General features: G+C 38.0%; 1 protein-coding gene across 1 annotated transcript in view; it reads left to right on the top strand.

Annotated features, from left to right (window-relative positions):
* Positions 1-504: 504 nt before the first annotated feature.
* Positions 505-19046, top strand: part of SNRNP48 (small nuclear ribonucleoprotein 48kDa (U11/U12)) — a 19262-nt gene continuing 720 nt past the window's right edge. The window contains exons 1-8 of the mRNA XM_011962654.1: positions 505-691; positions 3884-3997; positions 4258-4318; positions 5188-5262; positions 11740-11928; positions 13045-13166; positions 16170-16258; positions 16799-16963. Of these exons, the coding sequence (XP_011818044.1) occupies positions 536-691; positions 3884-3997; positions 4258-4318; positions 5188-5262; positions 11740-11928; positions 13045-13166; positions 16170-16258; positions 16799-16963 (971 nt within the window). The 5' untranslated portion in view covers positions 505-535. The remainder of the gene's footprint in view (positions 692-3883; positions 3998-4257; positions 4319-5187; positions 5263-11739; positions 11929-13044; positions 13167-16169; positions 16259-16798; positions 16964-19046) is intronic.

The raw sequence follows: 19046 nt of genomic DNA on the forward strand, positions 1-19046 counted from the left end.
ATATGAACTGTATAATAAATGATTTTATGAAATTACTGATTTTCTTAGGTTTGATCATGTATTGCGGTTACACAGGAAAATGTTCGGATTCTTAGAACACGCATGTTAACATATTGGGGGTGAAGAATCTGCAACTTACTTTCAAAGAATTCAGCAAAAATCATTGGGTGGGGCTGTGAATGTGGAGAGAAGAGATGGAGAGAAATCAAAGGTGGCAAAATGTTAACAACGAGCTGAAGGACGGCTAAACGAAAGCTCACTGTACTATTTTTAAAACTTTTCTGTAGCTATAAACCGTTTTTTCTGAGAAAGTCGAGGAGCGTGAATGTCTTTCAGGAAAGGCCAGCGCAACTGCACCCAAAAGCTGAGAGGAGATTGGAAAACGCCTCTCAAAATAACAGTCCCGCCCTTCCCGGGGCTCTTCCCTACAGGCTGTTCCAGTCACGTGGTGACTGTGGCCCCGCCCACAGCTCCCAGAGGCCCGCGCGCGCCGTCTGCAGTTCGGCCGCTTTCTCTTGGCGGGTGGGCTGCAGCCATGGAGGGCGAACCTCCACCTGTGGAGGAGCGGCGGCGGCTGCAGGAGGAGCTGAGCGAGTTCGTGGAGAGCTGCTGCCGGACGCTGGAGGAGGTGACGGCGTCCCTGGGCTGGGACCTGGATAGTCTGGATCCCGGGGAAGAGGAGGCGGCGGAGGTGAGGGGCGCGGCCGTGGGGCCCTTTCGGGGACTATCGGCCCGCGGTCTTCTCTGGAAGAAGGGAGATCCGCACTGGCAGCCGCGGAGGGAAGGGCGAGGAGTCCTCGTCCGTGTGCAGAGCCGCGATGGGCGCCCGGGACCCGAGGGGCGCCGCGGGCCCTGGAGCAGCCCTGACCTCCCTGAGTCCTGGGCTCGGGCGCGTGAGGGCCTCCCGAAGGCTCCACGCCGACCTCCGGTGCGGCGCTCCTCCCGCGGAACTTCGAGTTTAAAGAAAAGGGGGGGCCGGGCGCGGTGGCTTACGCCTGTAATCCCAGCACTTTGAGAGGCCAAGGCGGGAGGATCCGTTGAACCCAGGATTTCGAGACTAGCCTGGGCAACATGGTGAAACCTCTTCCTACCAAAAATACAAAAATAAGCCGAGTGTGATGGTGTGAGCCTGTGGCCCCAGCTATTTGGGAGGCTGGGGTGGGAGGATCGCTTGAGCTCAGGAGGTCGAGGGTGCGGTGAGCCGAGATCTCTCCACTACATTCCAGCCTGGGCGATAGAGCAAGACCCTGTCTCAAAACACAAACAAACAAAATTCCGGAAGATGTGTTGAATGAGGAGGGAATGGCAGATTTGGTGTTTATTTAGAAAGTAAGTGAATGGGTCTCAGAGTGCTGCAGAGGGATTGGCGGTTTGCATTGTCATCTGTCATATGGATTCCGCAGTTGCACCAGATTCGGTGTCAGGAGAGCTGGGAGTTTGCCAGTTCGCCTTTCTATGCCTTAAAATTGGACACTTCTTACTGGGACAGCACCGATTCTAGGATTATTAAAGGATGTCACCAAGAGATGGTAACTGGCAACTCCGGTGGACATTAGAATTGCTTTTTAAAAAATGTAGGCAAGTGTATTTAGAGTGAACAATGGTGATTTTTGTTTTTTGTGGGGTGTTTTTTGGTGGAGTGAGAGGAAGGGAAGTGCTGCAATGCGGGGTTTATTCGTTATCTTTAATATTACTTGCATGCTGTAATAATTTCTCCTGAGTTTAAGTTACTGATTCCTGAGACATTTAAAATATATTTGATTTCTGTATATACCATTCATTATTTATTGTATTAAAAGCACAGAAGAAATTTAAAAATCTTTATTGTTCGTTTAGAGGGGTATTTGAAGCTGGGAATTCCATTGAGTGGGACTTACCAGACCTTTCCATACATTGTTTACTCAGCGTTGCAGTAACGTTGGATTCCTTGTATTAACATTTAAATAGCACTTTGTTTGTGCCACTTACAATACATTACTTCATTTAATACTCAAAATAACCCTGTGAAGTAGGTATTGTTGACCACGTTTTATAGACGAGGAAAGGGACACAGAGGTAATAATTTGTCCAAGGATACACTGGTAGTAAATGGCAATTAGGATTTCCACCGGTGTTTCAGTACTAAATTTAGTGAACAACAGTTACAGTTTCTGGTCCTCACAGAGCTTATTGTCTGGTGATGGTGAGGGGGAATACGGAGAACTCAACCATTATATTATCATGGGTCTATGATGGGTGGGGCTGGAATTGCTGTAGTACAGTTTATTGTAGGGTGTGGTGGACAAAGTGGTGTGGTCAACAAAGGCTTCCTGGACAAAGTGAATTCTAAGCTGGTAAATAAAAGTGATCTGAATTAACTAGGGGATTGGGGGGATGAGAAGAAGAAGCCTCAACAGCATGTGTAGAAGTTCAGAGACGAGGGAGTGACCGAATCAGGAAGCCTCAAGTAGTTAAGGATAGCTAGAGCATAGGGTGTAGAGTTACCGCAGAACGATGGTGAGGGGTAGAGGTCAGTTCTTAAATGTCCTTGTTAGCCATATTAGAAAGTCTAGTTTTTTTTTTTTAATGAAGGCAGTGGGGAAGCATGGAAGTATTTTAAGCCAGGGCATATCATAATCATAGTTACCTTTTAATAAAATAATAGCATACATTTATTGAATGCTTGCTATGTACCAGGCCCTATTTGAATTCCTTTATGTGTATAAACTTTGGTATACTTTTTTAAATCTTCACAATCACTTTTTGAGAGAAGTCCTGCTATTTCATTTTATATAATAGATGAGGAAAATGAGGCAAAGAGAGATTAAGTACCTCACCCAATTTCATGCAGCAGTAAGTGGCAGAGCTGGAATTCAGACCAGCTACAGGATGGAAAATGAAGGGGAGGGCAGCAAGACTGGAAGCAGAGAGAGAAAGCGAGCGTAGTCAGGAGATGGCTGTGGTATTCCAGCAGAGAGTTGATGATCTCTGAATTGGGGAAGTGGCAGTGGGGATGGAGGATGTTGAGGGATTTTCAGAAATATTTAGGAGTTATATTGGCAGAGCCAGGTGACTGATTGGATATGGGTGATGAGGGAGAAGACGTGGTTTCTTGCTTGAGCAAGTGGGACCTTTCACTGAAATGGAAAGTACAAGAGGGGAGTAGGTTTGAGGGTTAGGAGACGATGAGTAGAATGAATTTATTTTTGTTTTTGTTGAACTTTTAGTATCTTTAGTATACGGTACTGGAGAGAAACAAGGTTTAAAGATATAAATTTTGGGAGTCCTCACTGTATAGTGAGAGTTACAACCTTGAGATCTTTCTTTCAGTAAGCAGATACTAAATAGCAAAAGGTCAGTGGTTATATTAATCTATGAAAACCAACATCTAAAGGGGGACAAATAGAGCAAGGTAGACAGATATTTAGAGGAGACCAAATAGAAGAAGCCAGAGAGGTAGAAAGAACATGAGGGGTGTGTCTGAATGACAAATGAACAATTGGAGTGCGACCTTCCAAGAGTTCAGATATGACAAGACAGTGACATGTTCTTTGGCTTTAGTAGCAAGGTTGTTAGTGACCTATTGACTGGTTTCAGTGGGGTGATGGTGGCAGTGAGTGAGGAATGGTTATAAGTGAGGTTGTTTAGACGGTGAGCGTAAATACACATTTCAGAGAGTTAGGCTTTGAAGGAGTGCAGAGAGCACAGGGGCATTTAGGGAGTTAGGGGTTGAGGGAGTTTTGTTTCTCTTTAACACACACCCACACGGGGGTTGAGAGAGGCCTGTAGAAGAGGGCGCACTAGACAGTGCTGGCACATAATCAAATGGCAAACATTTAGTGGTAATAATTACTTATTTAAATAGCATGTACTGATTTTCTTTGTTTCTGTCTGATTTTTATAGGATGAAGTTGTGTTATGTCCTTACGATTCCAATCATCACATGCCTAAATCGTCTTTGGCAAAGCACATGGCATCTTGTAGATTGAGGAAAATGGGCTATACCAAAGAAGAAGAGGTACCATATATTTACTATTTTATAGTAAAATATATAGGTATATGTCATGCATTTCATGCCTTAATTCACAATTTTTGGAAGTTATATTGTGAGGCTCATCAACGTGAAATAATAGCCCTTACTTGAAGGGTAGGATGGTACTTGCCTAATTTCACAAATTATTGTGAGAAATAATTAAGTGATACTAATCTATTGTTTATATCAAGTCTTAAAATAGTCAATTATCTGATACTTAAGAACACTAAGATTTTTTTTTTCAGGATGAAATGTATAATCCTGAGTTTTTCTATGAGAATGTGAAGATACCTTCAATTACTTTGAGTAAGTATTAAGTTATTATGATTTAAAAATATCTTAGTGTAGATACTGATTTTTCATTTTTGCATTATCAAAAGAATGGATTTTATAAGCATGCTTATGATTAAGAAGGACATTTAGTATCTTAAGAGAATGTAGAATTAATTAATGTACAAGGCAACTAATTCACATAATCTGAAGTTTAGGGACCAGGCTTGTATTAATAGGCAGTGAAAACCTTACAAAGCTTTGTGTAGTAGAGCAGACACCTTCCTTCTCAGTTACAACAAAAATTTGAGCGTGTGACATAGAGTGAAGGATGAGACTGAAGATGGACATGTGTTCCAGGGATTCACAGCATATATAGAGGTTAAAGTCTTGGGCTCTTGAAAGAGAATGTCCTGATTCAACTCCTGTTTTTATCATGAACAGATGTGACTTTCAGCGAGGTAATTAACCTGTTTGCCTAAATTTCTTTATAAAATAGAGATGGTTATAATCGCACTTTGCGAGGATTAAGTGATATATATATAATATTCTTAGAATAGTGTCAGGCACTTAGCTGGAGTCAGCTAAAGGGTCACAGAGTTGTGACTATTAAGCACACGCTTCAAGAATGTTAGCTGTTATTGGTCAGTAAAATTTGTCGCTGCTACTGCTGCGGGCCTAATTAAAGGCATGAACTACTTGAAGTGTGATTACTTACTGGGCTGTCGATAAATCTGAAAGGATTCTGTGTTCAGATTTCATAGACAGGGATGTGGATGTTTCTTAAGATTCTGGAAGGTTTGTCCATGTGCCCGAAGGGCTTGGATCAGAAACCAGTTAGTCATTTAATTGTGGTCACTGATGATTCATATTGTATTTATGGATTTTTTTGTTTTTTTGGACAGATAAGGACTCACAATTCCAGATAATTAAACAAGCTAGAACTGCAGTTGGGAAAGACAGTGATTGTTATAATCAAAGTAAGTGGCATTACAGTTTAAGTGAATTAATGAATCAAATTATTATTTTTCTCATAAACATGTTACTAATTTCAAGAAAAACCTGTGAAAACTGTTACATGGGAAAGGTTAAGTTTTACATTTAACATTAGGCTAATTTGCTTCATTTCACCATCATTTGTTAGATATTTCCTGTTGAGATACACTAGAGTCTCACTAGGACACTATCTTAGCTAGGGGTTCATCCTTTGGAATAACCTGGTGATTTATAGGTGAGATGGTCTTGTGGCTCATATAAAAACCTGTTATTTAATAAATACAGATGGTCCCAACTTGATGATTTAATTTAGGATTTTTTCAATTTTATGATGGTGTGAAAACAATACACATAATCACAAGGTTTTAGACTTGAAGTACTAGTGATTCTTTTATCAGACTCTGGGCTGCATTTTCAACTTAACCATATAAAGTTTATGATGGGTTTATCGGGATGTAACCCCATGTAAGTCAGGGAACATCTATAAATGCCACTGAGTGAGACTCTTTTACCCTGAGATTTCCTCTCTTTAGAGTGTCGAAATGCAATGTAAAGAAAAGGCTTAGGCTGAAAGAGATTAGTCTCCACAGGTACCCTCAGATTGCTACACAGTAAGTGAGTTGGTTTGAAGTGATGAATGCTTGGGATCCCCTTCTCAGAAAAAAAGTACAAACACAAAAGTTTTCCATATAATTTCAGAGGATTCATATTAATAGATCCTTTCATGCCCATCTTTAGAGCTGGGTTAAAGAGTTTCTCCCTGGGAACTTCAGCAGAGAATAGGTTAGAAGTTTTAAGCATAAGCTTTTAGGAAATTGAAAGAAAACTTAATCCATCAAAAACAGAGACATAGGCCAGACACGGTGGCTCACACCTGTCATCCCAGCACTTTGGGAGGCTGAGGCGGGTGGATCACCTGAGGTCAGGAGTTCAAGACCACCCTGGCCAACATGACGAAACACTAAAAAATACAAAAATTAGCTGGGTGTGGTGGCAAGTGCCTGTAATCCCAGCTACTCAGGAGACCAAGGCAGGAAGAATTGCTTGAACCCAGGAGGCGGAGGTTTCGGTGAGCCCAGATCGCGCCATTGCACTCCAGCGTGGGCAACAGAGCGAAACTCTGTCTCAAAAACAAACCAATGAACAAACACATAGACAAACGAGTTAATAAAAGTTTAAATTTCTAATGAATGTAGATAGGATATGACATCTAGCCAAAACCTGAGTGGCTTCTCTTATAAGGATTTCTATTTCTGCATTGTCTTTGAACCTTCTGTAGGTAGCTTTCTCTGCACAACTTACCTTTTTTTCCTCATTCTTTTTTCTAGCTGAATTATATTTACCAGGCTATAATCATGGTTGGTTTTCTCCCTCGTTGAAGTTGAGGATCTTTACCAAATATTGTTTTAAGCCAGTATCTGGACTTGATTTCTCAGAGTTGCACTGTGACTACAGAAGGAAGACTATCCTTAGCTGTCTATATTACATGGGTTCTCTACAACAGCCAGAAGCACATTTCTTGTATTTTTTTGTTTTGAGGTTCCCACTTTTGTCCCTGTCAGCGAAATTCCAGATTTTTTTCTTTGAGGGAGACAGTTGACTCTCATTTTATTTATTCGGACAGATTACTGAGCTATGACTAGACTAGTCAAGCCTTTTTTGGCCTCTGCTATTGGTTCTACTCATATACCCTGGTAGTGTACCCATAAAAAAGTTGGAGGTTTTTGGTTTTTGAGGAGGTTAATAATACTTAAAGGACTTTATTTGACTCTTAAGTGGTTAGATTTACTGAATTTATTTTAGAGTTGAAAGAGAACTTGGAGATCATCTAATCCAGTGTCTGCATTTTACAGATAAGAAAAACTATCTGATAGAGACATGATAAAGTTCTAGTGTGTTTGTTCTAAAGGTCCTCCATATTTTTATTTTTTAAAAGGTTATTTTTTTAAAGCTCTTTTATAAAGTACATTTCTCTTTCACAACAAACTTGTGATAAGCTGAACGGTATTTCCCCTCCATGATAGGTGAAGAAACAGACACAAAAAAGTGAAGTAACTCGCCTTTGCTAGATAGTAGCAAAGTGGATCCAGAACTAAGTTCTGAATTTTGACACAAACTCTGAACTGAGTTGTCTGATTTTCTGTTAGAAACCCTACATTTAGTAAAATTTGTGGACTAGGATTCTAGATATTGCTTAAATTTATTTATTATGTCTCTCATGATTAAGTGGAAGAATATCACAAACTTCGTATCTCTACATATTAATTGTGACTATTGGTGCTGCTAATTGTTAATTCTGCTTTGCGTAAACCTGTTTTAGAGAAGTAGAAGTAGCTGCTTGGCCATGTATTAATGATGACAACTCTGAGTTTTTGTTTCTTTATCTGTAATACAAAACTCTATTTATAGAGTTGTTGAGAGGAACAGAGATAATGGATGCTAAACAAGTCCTAGCTCCAAAAATTGGTAGCTTCTATGGTCTAAGTGGAAATTAATGTACAGAAAGTAATATTAAGATAATGAAATGGATGAGGTTTTTTTTTTTTCTGAGACGGAGTCTTGCTGTGTCACCCAGGCTGGAGTGCAGTGGCCGGATCTCGACTCACTGCAAGCTTCGCCTCCCGGGTTCACGCCATTCTCCTGCCTCAGCCTCTCGAGTAGCTGGGAATACAGGCGCCTGCCACCTCGCCCGGCTAGTTTTTTTTTTTTTTTGTATTTTTTAGTAGAGACGGGGTTTCACCGGATTAGCCAGGATGATCTCGATCTCCTGACCTCATGATGGATGAGTTTTATATATATGAGTAATTTGGAAAATGTTCTGCTTTTTAATTTTTATAACGGTAATAAGGGAGATTTGGACATGGAGCTTAGTTCTTTTCAAAAGCAAATAATTACTTTGATTCTTTTGATAGGTAAGAGGAACTTTGATTTTGAATTCTTACACTATCTTAAATTAAGATTTAATTGTTACCAGTAACTTTTTTTTCTTTTTTTTTTGAGGCTGAGTCTTGCTCTGCCGCCCAGGCTGGAGTTTAGTGGCACAATCTCGGCTCACTGCTAGCTCAGCCTCCTGGGTTCACGCCATTCTCCTGCCTCAGGCTACCGAGTAGCAGGGACTACAGGCACCCGCCACCATACCGGGTGAATTTTTTTGTATTTTTTTAGTAGAGATGGAGTTTCACCATGTTAGCCAGGATGGTCTCGATTTCCTGACCTAGTGATCTGCCCACCTTGGCCTCCCAAAGTGTTGGGATAACAGGCGTGAGCTACCGTGCCTGGCCAACAGTAACTTTTTATATGATCTTTAACCTTGTTTAAAAAATTTTTTTGGCTGTGCATGTTGGCTCATGCCTGTAATCCCAGCACTTTGGGAGGCCAAGGTGGGTGGATCACCTGAGGTCAGGAGTTTGAGACCAGCCTGGCCAACATGGTGAAACCCTGTCTCTGCTAAAAATACAAAAATTAGCCAGGCGCTATGGTGCGTGCCTGTAATCCAGCTACTCGGGAGGCTGAGGCAGGAGAATCGCTTGAACCTGGGCGGTGGAGGTTGCAGTGAGCCAAGATGGCGCCACTGCAGTCCAGTCTGGGCAACAGAGTGAGACTCTGTCTCAAAAAAAAAAACAAAATTTGTTTTATGTCCTCTGTAGAGTTATTCAATTTCTGAACAGATTATTTTTGTGGCTCACTTATGTCTTAGACATTTTAAGATCTTTTCCCTCAAGACAAGACTTTCTTTAAATATCTTATTGATGTATTTACTTTGAAGGGAGAATGACTCACATGAAAAATTTTACATTTCTCCATCTAATTCATATTTTGTTTGTTACACACTGAAATGTAAGTTTTTTGACAAGGTTTTATATGTATGTTTTCATTTCATCTGTCATGTCAGGCCTAAACTCAGTGTACAGAATTCTCAATCTTAAACTTTATGAAAGCTCGAACAGCTATTAGATATACATACTTATTTTCAGATATAGTTACTTTGGTTAATTTTTTAACCAAGATACTTCAATCATAAACAATCATTTTATGTTTAGTGGTTTATCTTTTTCCTTCAATATTAAGTATTTAAGTTGTATATTTCAGTATCGTGAAGTGTGTTTGAGTCATGGCCATGATCAGTGTGCTGTCAAAGAAACTTTAAAAGACAGGATAGAGTGGTTTTAGATCCAGTCTGTTCCTATCACTTGTGAGACTTTGGGCAAGTCATGTTACTTCTATGACCCTTAATTTCGTTATCTGTAATGTTAGGGAATTGACTCTGAATGAATTCTCCCTAAAATTCTGAATTTGTATCTTTGTGACAACACCTGCTACTACTATTTAATGTTGTATGTTATATGTTTAAGATCCCCTTTGATGACAAGAGTAACTAACAAGAATTAGAATTGGCATTATTAAAACAATAGATTAGAGTTTCAATTTGGGGTGATGAAAAAGTTCTAGAGATGGGTAGAGGTTGCACAACAATGTGAATGCACTTCATGTCTCTGAACAGTACGCTGAAAAAATGGCTAGAATGTTAAATTTTATGTTATATATTTTGCCACAAAAAACCTGCAAAAACAGGCAGCCAAAGGGTCTTAGAGTTATTATAATTACAGCACATTCATATGTACTTTTAAATCATTTAGAAACATGCATTTTGAAAATTTACATTTTATGTAAATGTAAGTTTATTTAAGTATGTTTATCCTTTTTGTTGTCAGAAATATCTATGTTCCGAATGAATTGAATGCAGTTTGTTGCTTAACCTTTCCTGTACTTTTTCTTTTTCAGTAATTGGGGTGAGTATAAAGAGGAATTAGGAACCTGAATGTACTCCTTATTTAAAGATATGCAGTATCCTTTTTGCAAATGATATCCTTTTAAAAGTATCACTCAAATTTCTAAACTTTATCTTAATACCTGTCACATATTATAGTCTTGAATTGGAATTTTGGTTGAATTACAAGGAATTTAAGTATCAGTCTTCATCATAAAGAAACTTAAGATGAATAAATTGAAGAAAATGCTAAAATAATTTAAGAAGGAAATTATATTTCTTTGTTTAAAAATAACAGGCAAAGGTTTATATGGAGCTTGTTTGTAATACATCATTATTTTCTAATCTTTGTTTTTCTCCCAAATTTTTATAGCCTGTATTCAAAGGAATTAGGCTTATCAAAGCTGTTTTCATAATTTTGTATTATAAAATGCCTACTATAATTAGAATAAAATTGATTGACTTGAAAGGGAACCCTTTTTTTCCCATTAATTCAAAACCCTTTGACTAGTAAAAATGGCCATGTATTGTTATCTATAGCCGTGTTAAACCATGGCCTCAGATTCACTGCAGCTCTCCTCTTAATATGTAGACAAGTAGTACCTCTTTTTTGTTGTAATGCTTAGTTCATAGTATGCTCTTATTTGAATTCTTTTTGCCTCTACCTAGGAACTTAATGAGGTTAGACTTTATCAAATATAAGTATCTGGAAAGAGCTACTGATTTTATGTTGTTCTATGAACCAGTTACTACTTTAGAATAAGTTAGCAAACAATAAAAGGATTCCTTTAGTAGCTCATGTTCTTTGTTTGCATTAGTGAATAATGAAGTCTAGAAAGAATTGTTTTAAATTGCTTTTTTTACAGTTCCAATCATTTTTTTATTTGAGAAAATTTGAATCTCAAAACAAAAATTTTCTTCAATGTTTAATACATCACATCAAGGTATTGTATTTACTTTTTTTTCACTAATGAGCAGATTTTAGAAAATTCTGTAATTACCGGGGGGCACAGCTGTTATCTTTTTTCAGTTAATTTGGTTAAGCCACTATGCTTCCTCCTCAGAAAATTAAAATGAGTTTAGTTTCAATTTAATCTGTTCTTTTCTGGCCTGAGGAGGTGTGGGATTTCTGCTACTTAATTATTTTTTGGCCCCTAGCTCTAAGTCCTTGCACAAGTGGGATATATTTTGAATATTGACCATCTAGCTTGATGTCTCATACAAAAGATATTTTTTACACAGTTTTTAATATTTCCATAGTTTATTTTCAAAGGGACTATAATGCATATTACTTATTAAAAGCATTTTCTTCCCAACTTTGATGGGGAAAAGCCTATCCATAGATAACCTACTTTTGTAGATGGCTATAAAAATTGTTACCCAAAAGGCTTTCTTGGAGCAAATTGTCTTTTATGATTATTCCTGCCTGCCTTCTTGGGATCTGTCTTTATATTGTTGGAGAGAATAGCAAACATCCATAATACGTTGTGTTTTTTTTGTGGATATAACATTCAGGATAGAATTCTTGTTTGTCATTTATTGCTTAGATTGATATTTTGTATATTTAGAGATTATGAAAAAGAGTTTGTGTTAATATTGCATTATTAAAGCACATGTTTGAAGATAATTAGTAGATTTTAAGTTCACAGTGCTTCATGTATTGTTTATTCTTGTGATTTTATTTTCACTTTAGGGATTTATTCTTCTTTGCCTGTTGAAGTTCCTCTGAATCACAAACGGTTTGTTTGTGATCTAACTCAAGCTGATCGTCTTGCCCTCTATGATTTCGTAGTTGAGGAGACAAAGAAAAAGCGCTCTGATTCTCACATTATTGAAAATGACAGCGATCTCTTTGTAGACTTGGCTGCCAAAATCAATCAAGGTTTGAGATGCACATCATAGCTTTACATTTTTTCATTATCATTTTATTCTGTGAGTGTTATTAAGATGATTTAATTGTCGGGCCACTTTGAGTTAGAGTAAAATGGTTTTGTATCATTTAATATTGAAGTGAAGTTGGCCTTCTGTAACTGCGGGTTCCACGTCCATCAGTTTGACCAACTGCGGATTGAAAATATTTGGAAAAAATAAAAATGGGTGGTTGCCTCTGTACTATACATGTAGAGACTTTTTATTCTTGTCATAATTCCATAAACAATATATTAACAACTATTCATACAGCATTTACATCATATCAGGTTTTTGGTGTTTTTTTTTATTTTGTTTTTTTGTTTGTTTGTTTTTTTGAGACAGAGTCTTACTCTGTCGCCCAGGCTGGAGTGCCGTAGCGTGATCTCAGTTTGTTGGAATCTCTGCCTCCCAAGCTCAAGCGATTCTCGTGCCTCAGCCTCCCGAGTAGCTGAGATTACAGACATGCGCCACCATGCCTGGCTAATTTTTGTATTTTTAGTAGAGACGAGGTTTTGCTACGTTGGTCAGGCTGGTCTCAAACCCCTGGCCTCAAGTGATCCTCCTGTCTTGGCCTCGCAAAGTGCTGGGATTACAGGCTTGAGCCACTGTACTTGGCCTGTATTAGGTATTGAAAGTAGTTTAGAGATGACTTCAAGTGTACAGGAGGGTGTGTGTAGGTTATATGTGAATATTACACCATTTTATATCAGAGACTTGAGCATCCATGGATTTTGGTATCCTTGGGGGTTCCTGAACAAATCCTCCACGGATACTGAGGGATATTTACTTAGTACCTGAGGTTTTACTCTGACTTTTACCTTAAATGTACCTTCTTTCTGTAAGAATATTACAACTGTGCTGTTACTTTAATCCATGTACCTAAGCACTCTTATGTTCAACTAATGGCTGGAGAAAAAGAATGATATAAAACTTAGCCCGTGTATATAAATAATATATAATTTTTAGAATGTTTTTAAGTGCTACTTTGAAACGAGTTAAAATATAGGATTGTGATGTGTTTATTTGATAATTTATAGAATTTAAAAGCTTTGAAGGATATAATAGTTTTATTTTATTCTTTCATTAGATAATAGTCGAAAAAGTCCAAAATCCTACCTTGAAATCCTGGCAGAAGTAAGAGATTATAAAAGAAGACGGCAGTCCTATAGAGCTAAGAATGTTCACATAACCAAGAAATCGTATACTGAGGTAAGTTTTACATAATCTTTGTTGATAACAAAAATATCCTTTTGGTAATTTTCTAAATCTGTTTATGAATTTCCACAATTTTTTGGAAATTTTCTGAAAGTGTCTTCAGGGTGGCCACACCTGATTTGTGTCTGTTCCATCAGTTCTAGACCCACCCTTTAGCAAGCAAAGGCTTTCATAGTACAAGAACCTTATGTAAAACAATTGTACAATCTTAAAAGATATCTCCTTGTGAGAAAGTAGTAGTGTATCATGGTAAGAGTATGAGTTTGGGCTTTAGATAGACCTCACATTGAGTTTTGATTCTGCTATTTCTCATTGGCTCTTTGACTTGAGCAAGTTATTTGAGATTTTTAGATTGAATGTTTTCTTTTCGTAATAATAATAATATAATCTTTGCAGGGTTGTTATGAGCATTGACTGACAATGCATGCAAACACAGATTTCTTCATGGATATTAGCTATTATCTTTTTTGGCAGAAAGCATGTTTTTATGTACTCTAGTAAATATTTGGGCTTAAGAAATGTGTTGATATACATTATTTATACATTAGTCTCTTAGTGTATATCTAGACTTATTTTCAGATGCCATTTAATGGCTCATTAGAGTTGATGAATTTTTTTTGGTGTATGAATTACCTTGCCTAGACTCTACAAATAATTTCCTCATCAATTCCCTAATTGTTCCCATATTTTTTCTTACTTCTCTCTGATGTAAAAGACCTTCCATAATCTGGCCTCCTTTTCCCAAGCATTTTCTTTTGCTTTAGTCAAGCATATCTCTTAAACTGTATCTGATTACATATAATAATTCTTACCTCAATGCCCTATTACCTGTTATTTTCTTACCTGAAATGCTCTGTTTTTGCCATTTTAAATGTTGTTGAGTTTAAAGGCCACCATTTCCATGAAGTGCTAGTTGACTAATCTATCACTAGTTTATTGTACTTATACTCTGTACCACACAGCTTAACTCTAAATTTTATGCTGTCCTTTTTTACAGTTAAAGTCTGTGTTTTAGACTTAACCTTCCGAAGTAGAGGCCTGGGTCCCTGTCATACTACCTTGGTGATTCTTAGAGTCCCTAAGATACTTGGCTCATCAGTTGTTTCTTCTCTGGTCTCATAACCCTTGTAATCAAGCTTAAATTGTTGCTGCTAGCATTCTTCACTATTTTATGGTTTATATTTTATTGTGGAAATATTCAAACATATACTAAAGTGGATAGCATCGTCTAAGGAACCCTTATGTACCCATCACCCAGCTTCAAAAATTGAAATGTAAGATTGACAAGGGCTTCATAGAGAATGTAGCATTTGAGCGAAAGGGAGAAGCAAGGAGGAGTAAAGGAATGTTTGCTTATTGACTCTTTCCTTTGTGGTGGACCTGAGCTGGGTGGGTTCTGTGCAAATAGCAGACTTCAAGGCGCTTATGTAGAGCTGCTGACAGGGAGGCTTGTAGGCCTGCTAGGGAAGTACAAGAGCTGGAACTTGAGATAGGTGTGTGTGACTCATGTCACTCCGCTAGGTTTGACCTTGGCATATCTTAGGTTTTCCATGGGAGAATATAGTGGAGGAGGAGAAGTGGTGGATAAGGATTTTCTGGGTAGAAGAACTAGCATTCTGAAAAGCAGATAAAAGTATAGGAGTTTTTCAGAAATTCATTAGTAACCCAGGGTGGCTAGAGCTTAGGGCTTCTCCATTGAGAGATGAGGCTAGGTTGTATCTGATGTAGTAAAATCCTGGAGGGCTTTGAAGACTTCATTAAGGAGTTTGGATATTGTTCCATTTTACTTTGAGAGCCATTGAAAGTTTCTTTAAGGTAGGGAGAAATGCAGTAAGGCCTGAAGGATAGTGTTTCTGAGATTGCCTCTCGTCCCCTATACCTTTTTTCTTTTTTTTTTCTTTTTTTTTATTATTATTATACTTTAAGTTCTAGGGTACATGTGCATAACGTGCAGGTTTGTTACATATGTATACTTGTGCCATGTTGGTGTGCTGCACCATCAACTCGTCAGCACCCATCAATTCGTCATTTATATCAGGTATAACTCCCAGTGCAATCCCTCCCCCTCCCCCCCCATGATAGGCCCCGATGTGTGATGTTCCCCTTCCCGAGTCAAAGTGATGTCATTGTTCAGTTCCCACCTATGAGTGAGAACATGCGGTGTTTGGTTTTCTGTTCTTGTGATAGTTTGCTAAGAATGATGGTTTCCAGCTGCATCCATGTCCCTACAAAGGACGCAAACTCATCCTTTTTTATGGCTGCATATACACCCTATACCTTTTTTCTGAAAACATTTTCTGTTTAATCATGAGGGAAGTGTAAGCTCCTATTTTAGTTTTGTCTTTGCTTCTGCAGTGACTAACCCTGTGCTTGGTGGCATGGGTAAATAGGAAAGTTTCTTTATAGAGTCATTCAGAAAGTATCTGTGAAGTGATTGTATGTTTCGTATTTTGTCTTATTAAGTCATATGATTAAGTCAAGATGACTTCATTATAAGGTTTTTAAAAAATCATTTGTAAATAATCTCTAACAGAGAGATAAATTGCAAAACTAAAAATAGTACCAAGAACTCCCATATTGCCTTTACCCAGGTCACCCATTGTTAGCATTTTGCCACATAGCTTATCATTGGCACTCTCTTTCTCTGTCTTGACCTGTACATATTGTTTTCCCCTGAATCCTTTAAGGGTTAAATTACATATATCGTAACCCTTTATCCCCAGTGTGTATTTCCTAAGAACAGAGATATTTTCTCACATAAAGGTAGTACAGTTTTAGCAACTTCAAATGTAATGTTGCTATAAAACTTTTATTGGCTATTCATATTCCAGTTTGACCATTGCCTTTTCTGTGTTCTCTAAACTGTACAAGTCCCACAGTCCATTATGTCATAGCGCTTAGTAAATATTTGATTGTTAGCACTGATTTTTCTAGCACTATAGTCTTAATTTTTTGAGCAGTTTTCTTACCTGAAGTTCGGTGCTTACCTCTCCCAAGGTGATTCGAGATGTGATAAATGTGCATATGGAAGAACTCAGCAATCATTGGCAAGAAGAGCAAGAGAAGGCAGAGGATGATGCGGAAAAGTATGTCATTATCTTTGTTGGTGAAAATACTCTTTGATAACAGATAGCAATTAACTTATAATTGTTAAATTTTAGCATCTCCAAAACCCTTGATAGCACATAGTATCCTCATGAAAATGCTTTCTGTTTTTTGTTGTGAGTGCCCAGAGTTATTATACCAGAGTTGTTCTGACATTACCCTTTGACAGTTTTCAGGGGACAACCATATTAGTGAAATATTTAAATAGCAAAACATACTATTCTTTATGCCTAGTGTTCCATTATTGGAACGCCAAACCTGTGGGATTTATTTATATCCTACTGCCCAAGGTCATCACCAAGGTCTCACTGCAAAAATTTAAAAAATTGCAACCTCAGGCATAAAAGGGTTAAGAGCTCTGTTTATTTGTCGTCTTATATGGGTTATAAGATTGTGCACATTGAGACCGTATCTACCATTGGTTTGATATAGAATATTACACTTTAGACTGGTGTGTCTGTGTATATATACTGGAGACTAGTGGTAAAACAAACTGATTAACATTCTTTTCTATGTTTTAGGAATGAAGAAAGGCGATCAGCTTCAGTAGATTCACGGCAGTCTGGTGGAAGCTATTTGGATGCTGAATGTTCACGACATAGAAGGGATCGGAGTAGAAGCCCACATAAAAGAAAAAGAAATAAAGATAAGGATAAAAACTGTGAGTCGAGAAGAAGGAAAGAGAGGTGGGTCTAACCCTGCATCATCCAACGTTGAATTCTCTACTTTTTAAAAGTAGAACAGGTTCTTCTGTTGTAGACCATGCTGAGAAAATAGATTTTAAGAATAAGCTAAAGTAAGGAGAGTAAACAATTGATTATGATTCTTAACATTCATTATAGTTCAGTTCAAATAGCCACCACTCTAGTGACATAGTTCTCTACATGTGTGATTGGATATTTTTTTCCCTTTTTTATCTCTTACTTGCTTGCTTCCTAAACAGGACATGTGAAAGTATTGTCTAGGCAGGATGTTAACTGTATTAAACATGTGCTTTCCTAGATCCCTTTCTTTTGCTCCTTCCTTCCTTCCTTCCTCTTTCTCTTTCTTTCTTTTTCCTGCTAATTCCTCAAATAAGGGTATACTGACATTGTCAAAATTGACAGTCAATTTTGCCCTTGTTAGTAAAATCTTTATAGCTCGAGAGATATGAGTTAACAAACACCGAATTAATAAATGTAAATCATTTGAGGTCTATTTCTGTATTCCAGCTGCTGACAAGGCATGTACCTGGATATCAAGTTCATCAGGTCTAGAACTAAACTTACCTTTTTCTCAGTCTGCTCCTTTTTCGCCAGCATTACTATCCTGGTTAAAGAGATGACTCTCATCTATTAACTTAAGTCAGAAATCAAGGAGTCATTTTAGATACTTCCTTCCACTCCTTACCATCTGCTCAGTTCCTAATGAAATGATGGTCATTTTCCTACTTTTTCTACTTTTCTCTAAACTTACTGCATATGATTGCATCCCTTGTATACTGCTTAGAGTGAATAGTCACCTCATAGAACTCTTCAGTGGTGGTCTGGCATGGTGGCTCATGCCTGTAACCCCTAAACTTTGGGAGGCTGAGGCAGGTGGATCACTTGAGCTCAGGAGTTCAAGGCCAGCCCGGGCAACCTGGCAAAACCTCGTCTCTACAAAGAATACAAAGATTAGCCGGTCCCAGCCTCTTATGGGGCTGAGGCAGGAAGATTGCTTGAGCCTGGGAGGTTGAGGCTGCAGTGAGCCATATTCTCACTCCTGCACTCCAGCCTGGGCAACAAAATGAGACCCTGTCTCAAAAAAAGTGAGAACTCCTCAGTGGCAAAATTCACATTCTTTGAATGGCTCTCAAGACTTCTGGAATCCTGGCTCCTACCTACTTCTTGTATTTTGCTACTACCCCATGAAATGCATAACTTGTGCTCTAGCCAGCCTGAGTTACTTAGAGTTCCTCATCCACACCGTGCCCCATCTGTGCCTTTCCACTTTGTGTTCTGCTGCCTACCTGGTTTTCAAAGCCTCCTTACTCCTCCTTATCCTTTTAAGACCCATCTCAGCCATTTCCTGAAGCCTTTTTCTCACTGGTTCAAGCAGAGCAGATCATCTTTTCCATTTTGTCACCACCTTACCTAGCTCATATTTGTTCTTGAGCTTAATAGTTATTATTATCGCTACTAGACTGTGAACTCCATAAAGGCAAGGTCTGTATCTTATTTAGTTTTATACACAAAGTGCTTTCAAATATTAGGCTCTCAAATAATATCCTGTCTCTCCAGGGCCACTGGTAATCAGGAATTAAAGCTTATTGTATTGGTTTGGTAATTTTGTTCATCTTACTATCATTCAGTTAATTAGGTTTAAAGCCAACTATGACTTAGTCCTTTTTTTTTTTGGACTTAGTCCTTTTCTTATACAAATGAAATATTTGCTTAGTAATCCTTTTTGATTCATATGCTGTTTTGTAATAACTGTAGTGCTGCTTCTACTTCAGTAATTTTTGACATCTCTAATCAATCCCTGTTGATTTAAATACATTAGAAGTCCTCAAAATCCAAACATTAAATAATTTTTATTTAAAGAAGATAAACTGGATATAAGCAAGAAATACTTCTCAACAGGCTAATCTTTGATATCCACTCCTGGGGTGGACTGAATTATAGGGACTTGGTTTATCTGACATAAACCAGAACAAGTAAAACATTCATTTAGAATTAAACAGTGTTTAAGAGTATGTATGAAAGATGCATTATTAAAACTAAGAGACAGGCCGGGTGCGGTGGCTCA

This window comes from Colobus angolensis, unplaced genomic scaffold (assembly GCF_000951035.1).
Source record: "Colobus angolensis palliatus isolate OR3802 unplaced genomic scaffold, Cang.pa_1.0 Scaffold6, whole genome shotgun sequence".
Classification (NCBI taxonomy): domain Eukaryota; kingdom Metazoa; phylum Chordata; class Mammalia; order Primates; family Cercopithecidae; genus Colobus; species Colobus angolensis.